A 22,321-nucleotide genomic window follows, 5' to 3' on the forward strand; every position below is an offset into this window, starting at 1 on the left:
GTGAGCAATAACTGGGACTGTTAAGTCAGCCCGTTCTTTGAATTTCCTGAAGTGCTTATTGAATTAAGTAACGATTTTGTTATTCAAAGGGTTTGTGTTCGTAAATGTGTATGTATGGGTATTATTTCCTTAGCGTCTGAATCAAGTTTATTCAGGTTTATTGGCAACCTGGGTGTTGTTAGTACATTCCTTTCTCATTATGCCATAGTCTATGAAAATCATCTCTAGCAAGAGCAGTACTGGAATCTCCCCGCTTCTGTGCTGCAGGACGCAGCCTGTCTTGGTGCATTATTTATTTCCCCTGGGAACTTCACGGCAGCAGCAGGAGAGAAAACAGCTCCTTCTCCAAGATCACAGCTATTCATCACCTAAGCCAAAGGAAAATGTCTATTAAATATCACCTGCATAAAGCCTGACAAGGTAGTAATTACTGATTCTGACCATGTATATACACACACACACACACACACACATAGAACAGTACAAATCACTACAGGTTACAGTGACTGTAATTTACATTCATCTGCAAAATTTCCCTGGGATACAGGGAAAAGGTCTGAGTATTTTTCAAAGGAAGGCTCACATCCCAACAGATTATATTACATATCCACCATCCAATTCAGGATCTACTTTCTGTGCCACCTAAGATGGTATAAAATGATAACACTATGATACATGTAAATGGAAAAGTCAAACCAAGACATTCATTTGATTTATATTAGTTTTTCTGATGCAGTTCAGCAGTTTGAAAGAGGAGGGAAAGCTAGAAGCATGTATCGTGGCAACTCCGGCACATGATTCATTGTTTGAGTATTGCTGCACTGCAGAAGGCTTAAGATCATTATCTTGCTAAAGGTAGTAATTTATTTGATAATGAGCCAAGCTCCGCTAACCTTACTCAGATGTTGGGCAGGACCTAAAGCTGTGAGCAGTGGAGTAACAGTACCACAGTTCCTCGCACGCTGGGACATAACCTGGCTCTGTGACATGGCTGCTACTGCAGCAGAAATTAGACATAACAATATTATTCCTAAAATGGACTCTAAGATCCCATCAGCAGGAGCAGGACAAGAGCAAGATTTGGACTGAGAGTTAAATTCTAGGTGTCTTTCTCAGCTGCTTTCAGACATGTTAGAAGATTGAGGAATTATTTTATTCTTTCCACTAGTATTTCTAATCCATCACAAAACTAGCAATATTTCCTTAAACTACTACAAGCAGTAAATAAAAAAAACATCTTGCAAGATCTACAAAGAGAGAACAGGGATGCGATAGAGAGGCCATGGGTAGGCAGCAGTGAAACAGGTTTTAGTACAGCTCCCAGCTGTCACCTTCACAAGGAGCACAGGAGATGGCTGCCAACCTGGAGCACACAGAGGGATCAAGCTAACACTTAATGTAGAGAAAGCTGGAATGATCACCTTGCTCGAGTCCTAGGCCTTGCTGGGGCCCTACCTTTTATACTGCAAAAGATTCTGTAAGCCTAAAGGAAACTGCAGCAGGACAGTTTTTTAATAGGCACAGGTCAGCGTGACCCAGCAGAGCAGGAGCATGAGCAGACCAAGGGGAGAAGGGAGTGGGGGACTCCCTTACACCCACGAATACTTCACACCTCCTAGCTACCATGCAAGGAAATGTGCAGGCAGATGGGGCCACCTCCTCACAGCTCACCATATGGTGTCCTCATCTACCCCCTTATACCTGACCTTATAAACATCTTAAATCTCTGTGATTTCTATAGCCTTCCCTGGGTATTAAGGTTTTTTTTTTAATAGCCTCTTCCTCCCAGAGGACTCAAATGTCAAGTAGTGAAAGATGCCAGGCAATTTTTCAGCTAGGGAAAGATTTGGTGGTTGAGAATTAAAAGGCTGAAGAATAAAATATGAGGGGAACAGGGATCAGAGATGAGGGCCTGGATTCTGCTGCTGGAACTGAAAGGCTGTTGGAATGCATGAGGGGAAGTTGTTTCTGCTAATGAACAAATGATGACTATAGACATATTTGAAACTAATTTTTAAATACACCCAAATGTTCATGATTGGGAAGACAGCAATGGATCAGAACTGGTAAACAGGTAATGGAAATTGTCCACTGAAGAAACCCGAGTGCTGTGCAGGGCCAAGTGTGTTTCTGTTCCCTTGTAGGCTTTCCTTCAGAGCCTCTCTAGGGATTAATGGTGCTGGGCAGCCAGCATGGGAGGGGGTCACTTCTACCAGACTGTTCCTCCAAATACACAGGAGGAAGCGTCCCCTTCATGTCGCTCTCCAAAGCTGTAGGTCAGAGTGGTAGCATAAACCATAATACTTGTGGTGGTAAGAGGCCGCAGTGGGCAGTGATGGTGATGGGGCTCCACAGAGAATTGCTTTCCTCCAGGAATCTTGGAGAATTCCTGTGTTTGGCTCGGGGAAAGGTAGATGAGAGGAATTTTCTAACAAGTGTGGCAGGCCATCATAATCCTAGTTGCAGAACTGTGAGGAAAAACTGGAACAGAAAACTGTTCTCAGTTTCAAACCACACTAGGGAATGGCAAGTTCAGCTTACTTCCAGGATTATTGACTTAATTTTAGTTGCTTTTCACAATTGTCATCTATTTTATTTTTTATGTAAACCATGTAATTGTACGTTATACACAGACCACGTGTCAGCTTTAGCTTCTGTCTCAGAACTAACTGAGCTCTTTATTTGGGTGTCTCTGTTAATCAAAACATTTCCATAGCTTAACTTTTTATGAAAATGGTAATGTTTCTTCCTCTTGAGATCACTGGCTCTACTCTAGTGCCAAACATGATCAAAGGTTATTGCTATTTGAGAACTGTTGTGTGATCTTTATGAACAAAGTAGAAAGCCTCAATCCAATTTAAACTGAACAACTGTTCACATTATAAAACTATCATTTAGTTTGACAATAACAGGCGGAGAGGACATTCTAAAAGAATACAGTAAAAATATCAGTTAGATAATTAAGTAATTGAGGACCGCATAGCGTTTCCTTATCACTGGAGAAAAAGAAGTATTTTTAGTAAGCTTTTGTTCCTTTTAATACTGCAAAACTGATGTAGCTCTGAGAAGGCAAATTGGCTTCCAGGGTGCATCCCAGGATGTCAGCCCACTGACAGTGTCTGTAGCATCACTCGTGTTTGAGGCCATGAGGTTGTGATGGATTTCCATATCACTGGGGAAATTACAAGACTTGCAGCTAGATAAGTAGTATTTATGTAACATATTTGTAATATATATAAAATACTATCTTAATATTAGTAAATTGTTGGACAAGTTTTACTTTCCTTAGTGGTAATCTCCCATTGATGATATTATCGGAGTAAATTGAGCAAAATTATATGCAAATACAGGACCTCATCCATGAGCACATGTTCACCCAACCATTATGTCTTCATGTGTTAATTAATATGTGTAACATGTTTCTAAGCCACAAAAAGCTTGTCAGGGCCGAAAATAGCTATTGTTTGGGGCGGGGAGGGTGTGCAGTTTATCAAACCTCTGTGGTGGTGGAGTGCCACCTAGTGATGTTCTTCCTTACAACAGCGTGGTGTGAAATGAAACACATTTCACAGCCCCCCCCCCCCGTCCCGAGCCTTTATCAATTCTTCTAATCGCTACCTTCCAGTGTCATTTTACACTTTCCAGAAGACATGTACTGTCATGGTTCCCGCCCCAAATTGCTTACGTTCTCCTGGGTGATGTTATGATGAGATTTTACTTTATTTATTTATATCTCTGCTGTAGCCCATAAATCCTTGCACTCAGGAAGTGATGGCTTATCATTTTCATGCCACTACAGTTTAAAACATGCATTAAATTAACTGCCTGAGGGTTGTGACCTCAAATAAATCAGTGAGCAAATATTTCTTCCCTAGTAACCCTTTCTGCACACGCACAAACACACCCCACTGATGTGAAACTCTCTTATGCAGCTGGTGAAACAGGTGATTCTGCTTATTTACCATAAAGTACAGGTGTCTCTTGAGCAAAGTCAGATATTTCGGGGAAATAAATAACAATCTTTTCAATGAACTAAACTTTCTGAGTCTGGCTTGTTGCTGCTGTTAATGGAGATTTATTTATTTTTATTTGAGGTGATTTATTTATTTATGTCGTCTTCTGTGGCTGTGGGAGTTTTTTGCTCTTACTAGCAGAAAGGTTTTCCCAGAGCTGAAACCATGAGCTCAGCTTAAAAGGGAACATTAAAAAGTGATCCCACTTCAAGACCGCCACCTTGTCTAGAGGTTCACTCTATGACACAAATGTGTCCTTTTTAGCCATGACAGTCACAACACTGTTGCAGGATGGCAGATGTGGTTATTTCCACTTTACTGATGAATATAAAGCACAGGGAATTTTAAGTGGCTGGTCCCAGGCTACAGGAAATTCTTGCTAAGGTTAGAAACCCTGATGTCCTCTTGAGTGTCAGTCCAGATCCTCGGTCATGAATCTGTTGAGGCATTCTGTAGGTTTGCTGCAGAATTAATTCAAAGGAAACATTTGAGTCTTGACACAGATTTGTGTCCTGGTTGCACTTAAAACTATGTGCTATGAGTTGTGGTGTTTCAAGGTATGGTGGCTGACTTACCACAAATGGGCTTTAGCATGAGTTATCATGGACGCCTAACACAGCCACCCTACTATATCTGTACTGCAGTTAGAGGTGCAGCTACCATGATGGTGAGCTCATCGAATTTGAAAGAATTTAGCTCAAATGGCACTTGTTGTGAAGACCAGCCTGTACAGTCACCCTTAGAGGGTCTCACAGGACACAAATCACCAGGAGTTTGAAAAACATGGAACAGAATCGTAGAATGGTTTGCATTGGAAGGGACCTTTAAAGGTCATCTGGTCCACCCCCCCTGCAATGAGCAGGGACATCTTCAACTAGATCAGGAAGCTCATGGCATGGGAATGCCTCAATAAATGGATATAATTTTTGGACATGTTTATGCTGTTACCCACAAGTGCAAACATGAACCTAAAGCACAAAGGTAACTACCTCCCTTCATAAGTTCCCACTCCTGTTTTGTTGTTAAAGCCATAAGAAGGAGTATAATAAATATCAAGGTTATATATTTAAGAGGTAAATTTGAAGGTATTTTATTTATCATATAATTTATTGTGGGTTTTCTGTTGTTGTTGGTGGTGTTTTTTTTTTTTAGTTCTGAGAATATTCCCTTCCTCCAGTGGTATTTTGCTAGCAAAATTAAAATCATACCTTTTGATATTTATTTACATGTGCAGCTGTTTTGTTTTAAAGGTCTAAGAGTTTGGTCCTCTTGAGAATCTGAAATCCTAGAATCAAGAAATTTATCATGATCATCTTCCTGGTAATTTTATTATGTAAGAAACAGTACAAAAGAAAATGAGGGAAAAGAAGAGTGCAAAACTTAGAAAAGGAACTTTATTGATTTTTTTTTTTTTCTTAGAAGTCTGCTTGGAAATGATTGAAACTACGTTTCAGCATGTAGGATATTTTGTAAATTAAGTCACATATATAGAGAATACATTATAAAATGTGTATTATTCTCCAGTTCTAATGGTAAAATCAGACCATTTGAAAGCATCCATTCGAAATTGCCTATTTTGCCATGTAATCAGTAAAATGAAGCGCTACAATTCAGGCTTCATTAAACCAGGAAAGAGAAGACGTTTCCCATTGTCATTATTAGTTTCAAGTGGTACTTTAAGGTCATAATCAACATCCATTCTGCTAGGGAGCGTATACGTGGTACAATACATTCCCTGCCCTAAAAAGCTATCAGATGAAACAATTTGTAACCCCATAGAGATAAAACCAAGTATTTCAGGGGTTGGCTGGGAGCGGAGCAAACAGCAGCAGCCGATTCTTGAGCAGCGCGGAGCCGCTGTCCTGCGTGTTCCCTTGTTCTACACCACGGTGTGTACAACATCATTGACGCGCACAGACAAGCCAGCGTGAACAGTCAGGTGCAATGAAACGACAGACGCCAGGCTCCAAATGTAATTTGTGCCCCCCAAACCGCAGAAATCCCCTTTTATCACCTTCCACAGCACCCTGCCCTGAGGGGACGTTTGGCTCTTCCTGCTGCACCTCGCTGCTCTGCTGACCGAGCAGCTCCTGGCCTTTCGTGTCACAGAAATACTCCTCCCTGTCGTTGATTAAAATCCCTGACGGCTGAATTTCAACAGCAAGATGGACAGCTGTGGAAGAAAACCCCGAGGCCGAAGAGAACGGGGGGGTGGATGGGGCTGGGTGACCAGGGCCTTGTACAACAGGGCCGCGACGGGCCTCTTCGAGTAGCCTCCGGGCCGCGGGCCCACACAGCACTGCGGGGCACTGGGAGCCAAACCCGGCCGCCACCGCAGCCCCAACGGCCCGGCCCGGCCCAGCCCGGCGCACTCCGGCCCCGCCCGCCGCCGTTGCTACGATACGGCGCGGCGGCCTCTGCATCGCCGCGGCCTCCGGCCGCCACGGCCACGGCCACGGCCCCGGCCCCGGCCCCGACCCCTACCGCCCCGACCCCTACCGCCCCCAGCCCGCCGGCAGCATGGCTGAGGTAAGCGCCCCCGCCTCCATTCCCCGCCTGTTTTTCGGACAGGACGAATGCCGTGCCTCAGAATAAGCCCAACCACATCATGGATGTGTCATCTCTATCTATACACCGTCTTTGTGTGTCGAGTTCCTCCTGCGAGCAGAGCTCAGTTAGATCCTGTGTTGAAAGCAGGAGCAATTTGGCTATACTTGTACGTAGGCAGTAAGAACACTTCAAATTTAGGAACACCGGTTACTTCTAAGATCATGGGTGTGATCCCCCCCCCGTAGGTATGCCATTACTGCTCTTTTAACTCTACTTACGATCACACACGTAAATGAGATCAAAACTGAGGGTTTGATGCTGGAGAGGAGGATGAAATAAGAAGAAACCCAAATTCGTTGCTGTGGGCGCCAGAGCAGGTTTGAAGGGGCTACGCACCAAACTTGGGCCATGCCGCACAGACCACCCTTCCATGCTAACAGGAGCGTGAGTTTTAATATTCAAGTTGCCTTTGCTGTTTTCCCATTGAAGTTTCTGACACAGAAAAAAACCCCAACCCTCAAATCAGAGCCTTGGGAAGGAGGGGGGATTTGGAGCCGGTGCCTCTGCCTCGGTGCATTGCGCAGCCTGACCTTTCTTTCAAAGTCATAAGGGTCTGTTTTTACCCTTTTAATGTCAGGTTTTTCAGGTTGCATGAGTTTAGATCCTCCCCTCTCCAAAAACAACGAAACGTGTCATTTTTCTCTCAGAATTTATATTTTTTTTTTAGAATTTTGAAAATTCTCACCTTTAAACTGTTACGTTCACATCGTGAGTACTAATCAGACTTTAGAGTGTAGAGAACTGGGAAGAACTGAAGCTAAAATACTGGGCTTCCTGAATAGTTAATGTATTATTTAAACACTATTGCAATGATGGTATTTTATAGACCTATCTTTAAAGTAGTTCTGGCTCAGTAGTACTCAGTTACAGAAACTCTGACTGTTAAAGCTCAAATTATTTCAGTAAAATCAGGGGAGACCTGTTTGAAAAATAGCCTTCAATGTCCATATCATATGCTAGCAAGAGAACTGTTATTTCAGAAAATTTTGTCGTGATTTCTTAGTAGCTGTTACACACTCAGTATATTGCTTTTTTTATATTCTGGGGTCATAAGTGAGATGTTGAATTCCTCCTGTTTGTTGATTATCTATCTAATTTCATTCAGGAAAAGTCTGGCAAACCATATCTAGAAGAAAGTGCATTTGAAGCATTGGAAAAAGACTTCCAAGAAGTCATCAATCTACTTAAGGGAGATAAAACTCTGGAAAAATTCCGAATAGAATATGAGAAGCTCCATGCTGTTATGAAGAAATCTCATGAAAATGAAAAGCGCCTCATGGAGAAATGCAGGGAGCTGAATGCTGAGCTTGTGGTGAATTCATCTAAAGTAGCTGCTCTCACAAAGCTCTCTAAAGATGATCGGGGAACTATAGCATCAATGAAGACGGTAAAGTTTTGAATTGCATTAAATATGATCTGAAATTGCTGATGAAAAACATGGTAATAAGAAAAGCATCTACAAGAACACTTTATTTTATGTAGAAAACTAGCCAGAGGACTAAATATAGAGCTGGCATCTCCAGTTCTTTGACCTCTGCTTTGCTACCAATCGCTTTGTTTCCTCAGCCTGGTATTTTTATAGGTCCCAGTCAAATTCTGTGTTTATTTGCACTAAACCAACTCCATCAGCTTTCAAGTACTCACTAATAGTTTTAGATTAAGACTTCCTTCTGTAAAATAGCACATTTTCAACTTAATATACAGTTTTTGATACAGCTTGGATGTTAACTATTGCCAGAACATAAAAAAAATCTGCTTACTTGCTGAAATATGGATTGTAGACCAGGAAAGTGTCATCAACTCATATAAATAAATGTTTCATGGTGTTTTTGAAAAGGAATCCTATATAGCATTTCAGTGTGATTTTGCCAATTTACTCTGATGTGTTCTTTGTTATTATTGATTTGCACTCTGTCGAATCAAAGTGCTTGACTCACCCCCCCCCCCCAAATTGAAGTTTTTAGCCTTGCAGTGAGGTTTGACTACCAGAAACCTAAAGCTGCCAAATGATCAGAAGACTATATTTTGAACTTTTTTCCTTCTGATGGTTTAAAAACTTAGGCTGCGGTACCTAGACAGGCTTTAATTTAGCATTTAGTTGGGAAACCTCCATGCCTTACAATAAAGTGTTTTGTTCCAATAAAGTAAATTCAGTGTAACAGTCCAGAGCAATCTATGAACACTACAGAAATAGAAGTTCTTTGAAATGAAGTTTCTTGTCCTTAGGATTATGAAGAAAATACACTCAGAATAAATATAAATAGCAATGCTGTCATCCTATGGCTGCAGCTTGCAAGTCCATGGTACTGCTCGAAGTATCCTCAAGGAGGAGGAAAACTGTGTATAAAATCTTGTTGATTTTCACTGCTGCTAATCAAAACCTGCTAGGTGGGCGTCAGGAACTGTGATGATTCTTATAATTTTCTTTCTGCTATTACATGACAATACTCTAAGTGTGTACAGTAGCAGAGGCAATCCTTAAAGATGTTCCCAAGCTGAGAAGACATTGTCTTAGTGATGTCATAAAACTGAGGAGCAGAAGAGTAGGAAAAATGAGACCCTTTCCAATTTCAGCAGCTAATTTGAAGCTCAGGCAAGGTATGGCTTAACAATACCACCTACTATTGAACCAGCTAAGAGATTTTGTAGTGAAAAAGCTGCTTGACAATATGATCCTATTAGAAATGATGTGCAATGCACAACATGTGACATTTCATTTCTAGTGGTGTGCCGTGGGCCAAGTAAACAGCACTGATACTTTTTCAGTTTGGTTATGAGAATTAGTCTTTCCTTTAAATGTTCAGGAATGATTTGAATATTCTTTAAAATGTTCATGTCATGTTTTGGGGTTTTGTTTGGTATACCCTTCATATTTCATGTTACTCTCCTTTCTGAAGGGAAGTTCAATTATGGTTGCAGCATTTCACTAAAATTTTACTAACATTCAAAAACCCTGTTTCGGAAGTGCCCAAGGCAAGTGTTGAGCAAAGTTCAAGTGCTAAAATAGCAAAGAATGTATTCTTCCGCATTAAATTAAACAAACAATCTGCTCCACTCTTTCATTACTTATAAAAGATAAGAGAATCCTGGCGGGACTGTTCCTGAAAAATAGTATAGTTGCTTCAAATTAAGGCCCTAAATCTTAGTGACTTGATGGGTCATCAGGGTAACAGGTGTACAGCCTTCCTCTTCTAGGTCATTGTTTCATATACAAATAAAAGTTGCAAGAGCAAAATTTTTCTCTATGTGAAGCCTGGTTGTGATCAGTAGGATTTGTTTAGGGGCAGGGGTTAACTACACAGATGAGTGGCTCGTAGGACCCAGGTCAGTAATAATCAATAGCTGTTAAACGTCTGATGGTTGTTCAGTGCTCTGTGTTGTAGTTTTAATAAACCGGATGTAATAGTCTGCTGTTTACAGTCATATCAAAGGAGCAAAGGGCCAAGCTGATCATGAAGGCAACACAATTCTCTTTTTCATTGACAGGGATACTGATCCACAAGGCTGCACTGGAAGAATGCTAGAAGGGGAATTTGCAGGAGCTTGTACTGCCCTGCTTGGAATTACCGAGTTTTCAATTTCTGGGGGTATCAATCCAATACACTAAGAAAGCATTTCAGTAATTCTCAGTTTCCAAGCAGTGAAACTGATGTGATCTTTTGGGGTATTTAATGAAAATAAAGTAAGGCAGTCACACGTTATGAATTCTGCTTCACAATTTCCAGAGTTCCAGTACTTCTCCAAAAATTTTTGAATTATTCTAACTGCAAACATCCAGTGTACTTCTATCTTTAATTTATACAACAGACTGCAATGCATGCTACCTACCTAACCATGTGCTGCAATTACCCAGTGATACTGACGCACTGCATTCTTTCAGTTCCCCTCTCCACTGAGTAATAATGTGAATATTTTTTCAATGAAGGCTTCCACCATCAAACATTTCCTCCTCTTTACTTTTGAAGTTAAAGGAAACAATCAAAGTAGAAGACACAACCAAGAAACAACTACAATGAAGCCCAGTTTTGCTGATGCTGAAGTCTGTAGCAAATTCTTATTTAGATTTTGCTTATTAATGGGGCCATCATCTGCCCCTGCTACCTTTATTGATAAAAATTGGTTTTATCCATACAGATTCAATACAATTGTTTTTACACATCAAAAGCAGGATAAAGTTAAAAAACCACAGCTTAGGGTGACCTGAAATCACTGCTGATCTGAATGGCCTCATTGACTACAGGGGATCATTTTGTGAATACTCAAAAGAACAAAATACTCACTGAAGCCAGTAAGACCTCTCAGAGAGCATATTGATTTTATTCACCAGTTCTATCTGCCAAAATTCCAATCATAAAGATTTAATTCACCAATTTTAATCACAGTCTAATCAGCCAGCAGGAAGCTTTGATTTAAGTAATCAGCTTTAATCTCATTTTCCAGTTGTATTTTTTTAGAGAAAGGTTGGTTACCTCTTATTGGTTGGCAAATCTGAAACATGTTTATTTACAGCTATACTTTATGCTTTTCTGCCAGTCAAGATGATACACTATGTCTTCATGCCATTATTTCAGCCTACCGTGCATTTACTTAAATTTCATAATTGAACATTTTTATGTAAGATAATAATGAATGAAAAATTTATTATTTACTAGATGATACTTAGTACTTTATGTGTGATCATTGCTGCATTTGAATGGAAATTAGAACTCAGAATGTATAAAATGTAAAAATTGACTTCAATATTTAAAACTGTCTAAATATGCTTGATATGTAAGTGAAAAGCACATTTTTCAAACTGAATTTTGAACTAAGTAATTTATTAAGTAATGAAAATACTGTTTGTAGGTAGTGAATTTAATTGACTATAATCTCCTTTAGAATTTCTGAACAAGTAAAGCCTACTGTTTAACTCTTTATTAATAGGTTGGGGGAAAAAAAAAAAAAAAAGAAGAGCAAACGTTCCTGATCTTTAAGTTCCAGATGGCTTCTCAAATTTGGATATGCTGAACTAGTTGAATAAATAAAATGAAAATGTATTCCCACTCCAGTTTGAAGAGGCTACAGGTGTTATATTTTATGTTATCTTTTCAGCAAATTCTGGTAGCTTGCTACTTCTGCTAGTTCAATATCTTGAATTTTTAATTTAGGCAGTGAAAAGCTAAGTACTACATTTATTTGGTTTAGAAGAGTTCAATAAATATATTAACAATATACCATAATATAGGTGTCATCATTTTGAGTTTAAAGTTAAATGGTTTTTTTTAGAATGAGAGATATTAATTTCAGCAAAGACCTGCTGTAAACAATGTGATATAAATTAAATGATTTTATATTCTTCATTGTGAAGGTGTTTTTTTTTTTTCCCCTGCCTCATTTTCATATGATGCAAGTAGGAGTTGAAAGGGACGTTACGGCCTGATGTAATGATACTTCTGTCTGGCTCTGCTTAGGGAGACCCTAAAGCTAATGTAGAGCTGCACAGCCACACTTGGAGTCTAAATGTGTATGAGTCCATCAAGCCCAGAACTCTGCCATGAGCCAGCTGAGAAAAGAGCATGAGAGAGAGGACATCATGCTGTGATTTGCAGCTCAGGGACTTCTAGTGTCAGAAGTAGTGTCTTCATTATTTACTGAGTCTTTGGGAACTTTTCTTCCAGTCCACTTGCTTTCTGAATTTATGCATTTTTTAGCACAGGATTCCAGAACTGGTAGGAGCTTGGTTTGAACCTGGCAAGGAATAAGTCTGCTGTATTATTTTTAAGGATCTGATTCAAGGAAGAGAGATGCAGAGGAAGTTAAAAAATCAAGTGAACCCTCCTCCCCTATCCTGTTTGTGCATATCAAACCCTGGGCTTGAGAGGCACACGAGTCTGTCATTCAAGTAATTCCATGTGCCGAAATTTGGCATGAGAATTGTGGCTTGTCTAAATATGTAGTTAAAATAAAAATACACTAGGTGCTCACAGATTAAAATGATCAAAGAGGGAGATAAGCGCAGAGTAACATCTTTTTCTCATCCAAATCAAATTGGATGTTCATTGTCATAACAGCTAATAAGATTTTTACAGACATAAGTGAGCTATTTAAGTAGATGGTACCTTTGTGGGCACTGAATTTTCAGTAAATTTTTAGATATTAGTGGTACTCAGATGACCAAAACCTCATAGAGTGAGATTTGATAATGTTAGGATCGATGTGTCTTAGAGCTTTTGTGGTATAAATTGACATAGCCTGAATGGCTCAAAATGTTTGCTATACCCTTGTCCAAAAGAAAAGACAACTGGTGAGGAAAACTGTTGTGAATCTAAGCATGAAAAGGCATGAAATTCTATTTTCTTAATTAACCAAAATGCAAGGCAATTAATTTTTAATTTGTTGTTCATTTTAAACCCAATTTAATTTATGTAATTGTTTTCCATTTTGTTCCTAGGAGATTGAAAAGGCCTGGAAAATGGTGGATACAGCCTATGAAAAGGAACAGAAAGCGAAGGAAACAATAAATTCACTGCAAGAGGAAACTGCACGCCTAACTAATTTACTGGAGCAAGGATCTGGACCATCCCTGGGACAGGAGTACAAGTAAGGTTTCCCCAGGGAGGGGAAAAGCCTGATCTGATTTTTTATCATTCTACACCTTGTTTAGCCGTTTAGACAGTACAAAGACACTGGAAAACAGAAGGAGAGGTCTTTTCTGCCTTTTGCTTTTCTCATGAATGCACATTTATTAGTCTATGTGTTTATGCAGTGAGCAAGTAAGAATCAGGCTCTGAATGAGTTCATTCAGCATTGGCTTAAGCTGAGAGATCAAATAAAAATCGGTATTACGCACTTCCTCAGTATCTGTCGTATTGTTTTATCTGACTAGCATTTCAACATACTCTGTCTTTGAGAATAGGATCCTGTCAATATTTTTACATGTGATGTCAGCAAGGTCAAGTGAGTAAGTCAAGGAAGCAGGAGGCGTGATTTCGCTTCTGTTCCCAGCTTTGTTATAAGGCATTATCACTGTCTGTATTCTTGTTTGCATTTTATATTTATGCATTTTCAAGACTATGGGTTTTTTTTACTGAATACCTATGCATAGAGGGACCTAGTCTCAGGTGGACCCTCTAGCTGCTACACTGTGCAAATACTAATGATCTTCAAAAGCTGCTCAAAAGCCCTCCAAAAGCTAGTGTTTGTAGTATCAAGTCCTCAGACAGTGCTTATGCTGTAAGATTAAGTGTAAACTCAAAAATAAGATTAAGTATATTTTCCCTATGACCTGTGCACTTTCTATCAAGACTGCTGATGGCTGACCCAGCTGGTTCTGGCTTGAAAATTTCACACAGTGTAAGGTATTTATTTATTATGCATTCAGGATATGCTCATCTCCCCATGCACTGTGTATCCAGGCTGCATAAACAAGACTTGTGTCTGTGAGCAAGGCCTTTAGTGTGCTCAAATATTTCCCCCTCAAGGAATGTGCCAGCACATAAACCACCTGGATGCATGAGAAATCCACTCCTTCACCTTCTGTCCCTGAAATAGTCCGGACTTGTGTAACAGGTTTCCTTGGATCTAAAAGCTTGGTCATTAAGCCTTCCCTAGTATAACTCTCCCTAAAGACAGCTCTCTGTGGCTGCTTTTTGCGTTCTCCTGCAAGAAGAGCCAGGAGCTGTTACGTTGCCAAGACCTCACTCCTGCTGTTTCCAGCTGCTGCCCAGGCTGCTGAGACCTGTTTACTTAAAATTTCTCCTTAAAGTTCCTTCTGTATTGCCCTCCAGTTCCATGCTTAAATACTCTGTCCAGTGACAAGGCCATGGGACTAGACAAGTCCTTATAGTCTTTTAAAACTGTAAGGCTGGTTTTAAAGGTTGAGCTTGAACCCACACTGCTTGGACTTTTCTTTCAGATTGTAAATGTGTCCAAACAGGGAGTCTGTTTTATTCTTATATTAGGTGACTGTAAGGCATAACCTAGCTAGGTGCCCAGTCAGGTAAGCTGCAGAGAGTCTGGTTACAACAATGTAACATTTTTGGTCCCTGAGTAATTTTGGAATGGATGGAGAGAAAGGAATTTTGTTCCCTGTTACCTTTTTGGGAAACTGAAGGTTTCTTCAGACCCATGAGGGTGTATTAAAACAAGAAAGAGTGATTTATTGGACTAGGTTAGCTTTTAAAGCTGCCTATGTTGACAGTGACTAGAATCACAGTAGGTAGAGCATATAATTCAATTGACCAGCAGAGCCTTATTCCAAGAGGAGTTTAAAATGAAACAAATTACTTTCAAACTCCTGTTTCTCACAAAAGATCTTGCTCTGGCGTAGGAGGAAGTACAGAAATGGCCTGTTACACTGCTTGACTGTTATTTCCTTGCTTCCAGTATCCGGGATTTGCTAAAACTTAAAGAAGACATAACAAAGGAGCGAGACCAACTGTTGTCAGAGGTCGTGAAGTTACGTCAAAGTCTAACTCAAGCCACACAGCAGCAGCAGGATACGGAGAGGGCAAAAAATGAGGCAGATCAATCCATTTTGCAGGTCTGTACAGATCACCACGTGGTGATTTTAGGCTTTATGCTGAACCATTCTCCACTCTTGCAAATGATCTTCATTGACTAGTATGCTACTACCTGTTCTTTCACATCTCAGACATTTTCAGGAGTGCTCACAAAGGAGTCTGTTGTGAATCATTTTTATATTTTTTTCTACTTCTAGGCTATGTCCTTTGCAAAGTGTATTGTCATGTACCAGCTGCTTGCGTAGCTTCCCAATACCCTGAATGAGGCCAAGGTTCCTTTGCCTGAGTCATAGTTCTCTCTCATACTGGACATGTGGGTTTTTTCTGCATTGTAAATCCTTATGCCTCCAAAGAACCACTTAAAACATAGACCTGGAATGGAGGTCCTAAGTCCCTTGCTGTTGGCTGTGGTTGTCATATGATGCCATACCATCATTTTTAAGAATGTACCAAATTCTGACATAAAAGAGAATTAGGCTATTTTCTCCCCTGCTTCTTATGGGAAGCTTTTCCAGAACCTAACTTTTCTAATGGTTAGAGACCTCCTACTTTCTTCTTCACATGGATTCCTGCCTGCTGTTTTTGAGCTTAAATAATTTTTCAACTCACCAATGTCTGTAGAGAGCAGTCATATTCCATCTCAGCTTTACTTTTTTGTCTCCTCTTTAAGTTAGGTTCTGTTTTTCTGACCATCTTGAGTAGACAGCTCTTCTTTACTGATCAATATGTATAGCTTCCTTTAAATGTGTACAGCAGCTAGAGATACAGAAGACTGAGCATCAATAGGATACCCACTGAATGGAGAGAAAGTAGAAAATAATGGAAGATGGAATACAGAACTCTGATACATCAAAATATAAAAACATAATAATGAGGCATAAGAGAATTTAAAGCAGAATATAGATAGGGGCTGGAGCAAGACAAGAGGAGAAAGGAAAAGCAGAAAAGAACACTTAAAGAACAGAGAAGAGATAGAAGAAGCATTTTGCTTACAGTTTTGTATTAATCACAAATAGGAAAATAATGACCAGCATAAGTTTCATGCACAGAATGCATTTCTGTTTCTAAAGCAGATGGATGAGAATGTATTATAAGAGAATATAAATCTTTGCTTTTCTGACAGCATTGTGGGCATGGGAGGAAAAAAAGAGAGAGGATTGAAACTCCCGTCAAAACTTAGTGAATCTTGCCAGCCTTAATCTTCTGATACTCACTTCATCAGCCCTTAAATTTATGGGATTGTTACAGCGTTTGTAACCACCTCCCATTCTCCCAGTATGAAATTATTCTCCACTTCAGACTGCTTAAATGACAATGTCTTTTTGAAGATCCTCTTGAAGACCCTGTCAGTTCTGGCAACTTTTCATCTGCGGGCTCAGAGGGAGAGGAGTCTTTCAGCAAAGAACATCTTTCAATTGCCAGTCCCTGGCTGAACGGAGTATTTCCATGTGGATCAGCCCCCTGTGTCTCCTCTCTGCTGATTCTGCTCCATCACATTTTGCGGAAGGGAGAGAGCAGAAGTCACAAGACAGTCTATTAAACATGAGAGAAAGCTCCTCTTTCAAAGTTCCCACAGAGGAACTTTGAGAGGAGAAAGATTGAGAGCAGTTGTGAAAATGAACATTGGTCTGATATCTCTCTCTTTCCTTTAATATCAGTGTAATAAGTGTTTCTGCTGGTGAGATAGAAAAATCAAAATAAAAATCCTTCCAATACAACATCAAGCCCTAATTAGTTTTAATGCTGCATTCAGAAAGTACCACTTTACAAGTAACTTACAACTGAAAATACATTTGTGCCACTGCATCTCCAGAGCAATGCTTTTATGTCTGAACTGTATCAGACCTTTCTGGGTGGGTGAAATGACTGTTGCTTAACAAATTCTTGTCATCAGTAAATAGGTTCCCTCATGCAGGATTTTTTGTTCAACTGTTAGAGAACATATTTACTTCTGAGAAGATCTGGCATATTGCATGTAGTAGTGGGTACAGTAGTATAGAAGCTGTTGTTTTTAAAATCAAGTATAGTGGAAGGAGAGGTGAAAGGCCTTGTTTTCCTGAATAAAAGGCAGCAGAAGTTAAAACTTTTGTCTTTATTATTATAGCTTCAGCAAGAAATCCAGCTGCATCAGAATGAAGCATCACGAGAAGCTCGAAAGAAGGAAAAAATGGAGAGGGAGCTGAAAAATCTTCTAGCTGAAATGGGTAACAAGCAAGCTGAGATCAAGAATTTACAGCAACATATACAGAGGAACAAAGAGGAACAACTGAAAATGGAACAGCATCTAAAAGAGCAGAAGGTAAGGTACATGGCCCACTGTATTCATCAGGTCTAAGGTTAGGGTCAGATGTCAAAAGAAGAAGAAAATGGGTTTTCCTGAAGGGAGAGAGAGGGTGATTATTTTAAGTCAATAAATGTTAATAAATATTTATTTTTATATAAATATTTCTTTACTAATAAGTACATCTTTAAAGCTTGTTGGCAGATTTCAGATAGATTTCTTAACAGAAATCAGTAGTGGATCACAATGATATTGTTAGATCATCTTGAAAAAATCACAGCAAATGAGACAAAGTCCATGAAGAGCATGGATAATCTAATGACAGTAACAGGAGACTGCCGGGTTGGACTTCTGACGTATATTGCCAGTTTTGCCACTGATTGACTGTAGTGGCATTGGTAAAGTCATTTTACCTCCGACCCTTCTTTCTTCTCTGTCACAATAATTTTTTTCTATCTCTCAAGCTTGTGGAAGAGTTTCTGTGAAGCAGCAAAGAACTGTCTTCATAAACCTTTTTGATTGATTTTCCCCATTCTGTTTCTAAAAACTTTATGTGGAAATGTCCTAACATAGTGTTCTGTGAGTGTTTGAATTTTCAGGTTTTCAGTCCATTTCCCCTGACTTTGAGAAACTCTCAGAGAAGCAATTTCAGTAAATGGCAGGGGAGATCTCATCACTGTAAAACAGTCCTACCTCAAGGGAAACTTCTCTGAGAGTTGTGTGTATCTTGTAAATTTATGACTTTTATGGCTTTTTCTTCCCTTCAGGTCCCTGAATTTGTGAAGGTAGAGGTCTGTGACAATTTTTTGTCAACATAGAGTCTTAGTAAAATACTTCACATAAAGAGATACAGAGAAGACTTGATTATTTCTTTGAATATCACTGATTTGATGCAGCTTTTGAGGGCAGCTCCATGATCTGCCAGGACAATCACATTGTTTTTAAATAGGATATCTACAATTCCTGGTTCTGTTCCATTCTTTGTCCTCCTTTCTATAGTTCCTTTCAACCTTTCTAAGTGCAGATTTTAGGGGTGTTCAATTGTCCAAACTACCCTGGAAACCAATAGTTCACATAAAGTGCTGTGCCTAGGCTAATGAACCAGACTACTGCACTGGCTTTGTTGCCTGTGCTGGCTTGAAGGTGTCTGTGGAGACCCTGCATTATCTTTTGCAAAAAATCTGTCCAAAACACCAGCTGTCTAACTGTGCAAGAGTCAGGGTAGACATCTGCAAAAGAAGGTGTCTCAGCTATTGCAATGTCATTGGGTTATTGTTTCTCAACTGAATTGTAGTTGGCTGTTATGCTGGCTCTTATTCCACTGAAATTTCTAATAAAATATCCTTGCTTGCATGACAGTGCTTTCAGCTACTATAGGCTTCATCCCACCCATGTCCAAGTCTCAATAAAGAATCGCCCGAAAAAACAGTGTTATCCTGACATTTGCAACACAAGAAACAGTATTCCTTGTTTTCACATTGTCTTTGCTTCTGCATGCATTCAGAAGAGGGAGATTCTACTCTTCCTTCAATGTTAAGGGCATAGTACATACTGACTTCATCAGTTTATCACACATTAATGCTTGAAGTTAAAAATCTGATGGTTGTGCTTTCCTCACTTATGGAGTAATATCTGTTAGGGGAAGTCCCATCAAGCAGAAGGAAAGACTGGCAGCTCCAGTATTGAGGTATATGTTCTCCACAGAAACCATGAAACTGCTGTTCCAGGCTTTTGACTGAAGACATATTAGAGAGGAAAATGGTTTGTGTCCTGGTCTCAGCAAACCATGTACCTAGAGAAATGTTATCAGCATATTAATGTGGGATTTGCTTGCTAAGAAACAGAGCTCCCCTGCCCTATGCTGATTGAAGTAATTTGAATCTCATATTCATTTTCAGTAATTATAAGTAGCAAGTTGTGTTATGTGATGCTTGCCAAATGCCTAACAAGAAGTAAAATATTTATATACCACCTGCAAGAGAGACCTGCTAAGCTCCCAGAAAAAAATGACACTATGTTATTCATTAGAAATTATAGTTTCCACTAGTCAATATGAACATGTATCATATTTCACATTAGTAATTTCATCAGCAATGAAGAGTGGTTTTTAACCAGACAACAATCTGTAGCAGCTTTTATCTCCTGGGGAGATGGAAGGCTCTGTCTTCATGTATATGTAGAAATTGTAATGAGATTAAAAAGAATTAATAGGATTGTTCTTTAATCTAACAGATCTTGAATGAAAGAGCTGGTAAGGAACTTGAGCAATGTCAGATGAGAAATAATAAGCTCATGCAAGAGAGCGAGCAGCACAGTGTGATGTTTGAAGAGGTGATGCAGGACATCCAGCAGAAGACAGCGGAACTGAAAGTAAGTACCAGAAGGTGCATGCATCTTATCAGCTGTATCACTCTGACGGCAGTCTTACCACTTGGGACAAGGATGAGCTCAGTTCTTGAACTGATAGTTCCCTACGAGCAGTTTTGGAGGAAATCTGAGGAGTTTTTAGGAATAGATCTGGCTGTCACTGGATGTCATTCTTTCTGTGGCAGTACCATGGTGCAGTCTCTAACCCTGTCACCCGACAGTGTAGCACCTGTCCTGCTGGACGAGCTGTGTTTCATAAAACACGTAAAGCAAAATGCTCAACACATTGTGTTGATGAAGGATGCATGGTACTTTTGACAAGCATAAGGTCTTTTTTCGATTGTGAGGTCTTCAGATAAGAGCAACAACTTACTTTCTTATTGTGATTAACATAAACTGAATGTTGCCAAAACCCATTGAAAAATGTTAATAAATTATAATGACAGTGTCCTGGATAGCTTCCACTGAAAGGAGTTGCTTCCAACACTAAAATTCCCCCCCACAGCATCAGTTGGGGAAGTTAATTATAAGTAACCAAGATGGTGTTTACTTTTTGACCTAAAGGGTTTTCTTGCCTGACTTTACATTGTTTAACAGTTGTTTTGTACCACTCAGAAGCTGGTGAGTCTCAGTTGAGGAAGGAGTAAATGATTTCTGCATATGCTTTTTAGGGTACTTTGAGAGCATTTGTGATAAAGGGTAATGTATAAGTGTTAGATGTTATTACTCTGTCTACCATATCTTGCATTTGTATCATCATTGGGGATAAAACACTAAACATTAGAAAATTCATGTAGAAAATCATTATCTTCTCGAAGTTTAGTCAAGTATAACCAATTCACCTAAATAAAAATGTTGTTTGCCAATAGAGAGCTTTTTTTCTTTAAAAAAAAGGGAACTGTTAGTCAGAATGATTAAAACTAACCACTCACAGATTAAAAGCTCGGTTCACAACTAATATAACACAGATAATTCTGATTTGGATCCTTAATGCGCTGTATGGTAGGAGCTCATTTTCTGGTATATTTTGTTAGACTGGAGGATCTTTTTCTTCCCTATTTGAAAAAAAATTTACTGTCTTTTCCAGGTTATCTGGTTTTATCATTACTTCTAGCAACACCATCATTTTTTAAAACTTTACAATGTGTTCAAATGTGACTTACATTTGAGTAAGTCTAGAGTGGCTCTAGAGTGTCAAAAGGAGGATTTTGATTCTATGATCTTATCCTAACTTCAAGAAAAGTTGATGGAACTTGTAGAGTCATGCACACGGACTTCTGGGAACAAAAAAGTAGAAGATACTGCCGGCTTAGTAATTAAGCCTATTGCTAAAGTTTCTAAGCTCTCCAGTCATGATTTGAGATGGCTTTTTTGTGGGCCCTGTGCTTGCAGTTTCATCCTGCAGTGTGCTGAGTGCCTCCACTACGGCGTTGGGCAACCCAAACTGTGAAAGTACTCATAAATGTCCTGAAGGTTACTGTCAGTAAGAATTGAGGAGATTCACATCCTCCCAGAGGATACTCACATAGCAGGATTCACCATCTCACAGAATCAGTATCTGAGCTGTAAGTGGAACACTGTAGTCTGTGATGGCTGTAAAACCTAACCGTGGCACTGAATTATATGAGGAAGTTATATTTACTTCTTAAAAGGAAAGAGACTCATTTCTGTTGTGATTATTGGTTGTGTTTCCTAGTAACCAGTTATGCAGTGTTTTGATTGATTATTTTCTCCTCTGATTGTACAGCAAATGAGATGAACTCTACATTTTGCTTTTTCTTTAAAGCCATAGGTTATAAAAGAGATGGGGATAATAGATACCTGCTATTAGGGACATGCAATCAGACACAGTACAGATATCTTTCTCATCACAGTCACTGTTCCTAATACTTCAAAGGAAATTAGAGCTGCCCATGTTTAATCTGCAGGACTAATTGGGTAGTTCTGTGTGAGGTTTGCAGCTGAGGATTCTTTATTGATTGTTTTCGGCCCTAAAGCATAAGATTTGATTATCATTTTCCTTGCCCTATCTGGCTTTGTTTAAATTATTTTTAATATTGTTCAGTTAACTAATTATCTCTCAGGTGACCCACAGCATTTAGACCTTTGCTTCCTGAATTTCATGGAATAAACATATACCAAGTACAGACGCATTTTCTTTCTGTGAATACTTCCTCTCGCCTTTCCTTCTTGCTGTTCTGTAGGCCAGAGATGATGAAGTGGCTCAAATGCGCCTTGAAATTTCAAAGCTGAACAAAGTAAGAGATGTTCTCCAGAATAAGCTGCGTGTTGCAGAGGAACAAAAAGTTGATGCAGGACATGAGAGAAACACACTAAAAAATCAAATATCTGGACTGGAGAGAGGTTAGTGCCTAACTGATGGGTGGATCTGTCTTCTGATTTGTAATTTATTCATTCAGGCTACATCCTCCTGTTAGGATCATTCTCCTTTAATGTCTAGTATGAGACTGTATAAATGACAGTTGGAATCTACAGGAGCATTTTAAAAACCTTGCAGGCTTACAGAATTTTCATAATGTAGCATATGT

The 22,321-nt window shown here is 39.4% G+C and overlaps 1 protein-coding gene across 1 annotated transcript in view; it reads left to right on the top strand.

Annotated features, from left to right (window-relative positions):
• The first annotated feature begins 6,971 nt into the window (after window positions 1-6,971).
• Window positions 6,972-22,321, top strand: part of CFAP58 (cilia and flagella associated protein 58) — a 59,134-nt gene continuing 43,784 nt past the window's right edge. Inside the window, exons 1-7 of the mRNA XM_049810741.1 lie at window positions 6,972-7,007; window positions 7,729-8,010; window positions 13,054-13,202; window positions 14,988-15,144; window positions 17,229-17,423; window positions 19,638-19,775; window positions 21,977-22,136. Of these exons, the coding sequence (XP_049666698.1) occupies window positions 6,972-7,007; window positions 7,729-8,010; window positions 13,054-13,202; window positions 14,988-15,144; window positions 17,229-17,423; window positions 19,638-19,775; window positions 21,977-22,136 (1,117 nt within the window). The remainder of the gene's footprint in view (window positions 7,008-7,728; window positions 8,011-13,053; window positions 13,203-14,987; window positions 15,145-17,228; window positions 17,424-19,637; window positions 19,776-21,976; window positions 22,137-22,321) is intronic.

This window comes from Accipiter gentilis, chromosome 9 (genome assembly GCF_929443795.1).
Source record: "Accipiter gentilis chromosome 9, bAccGen1.1, whole genome shotgun sequence".
Taxonomy (NCBI): domain Eukaryota; kingdom Metazoa; phylum Chordata; class Aves; order Accipitriformes; family Accipitridae; genus Astur; species Astur gentilis.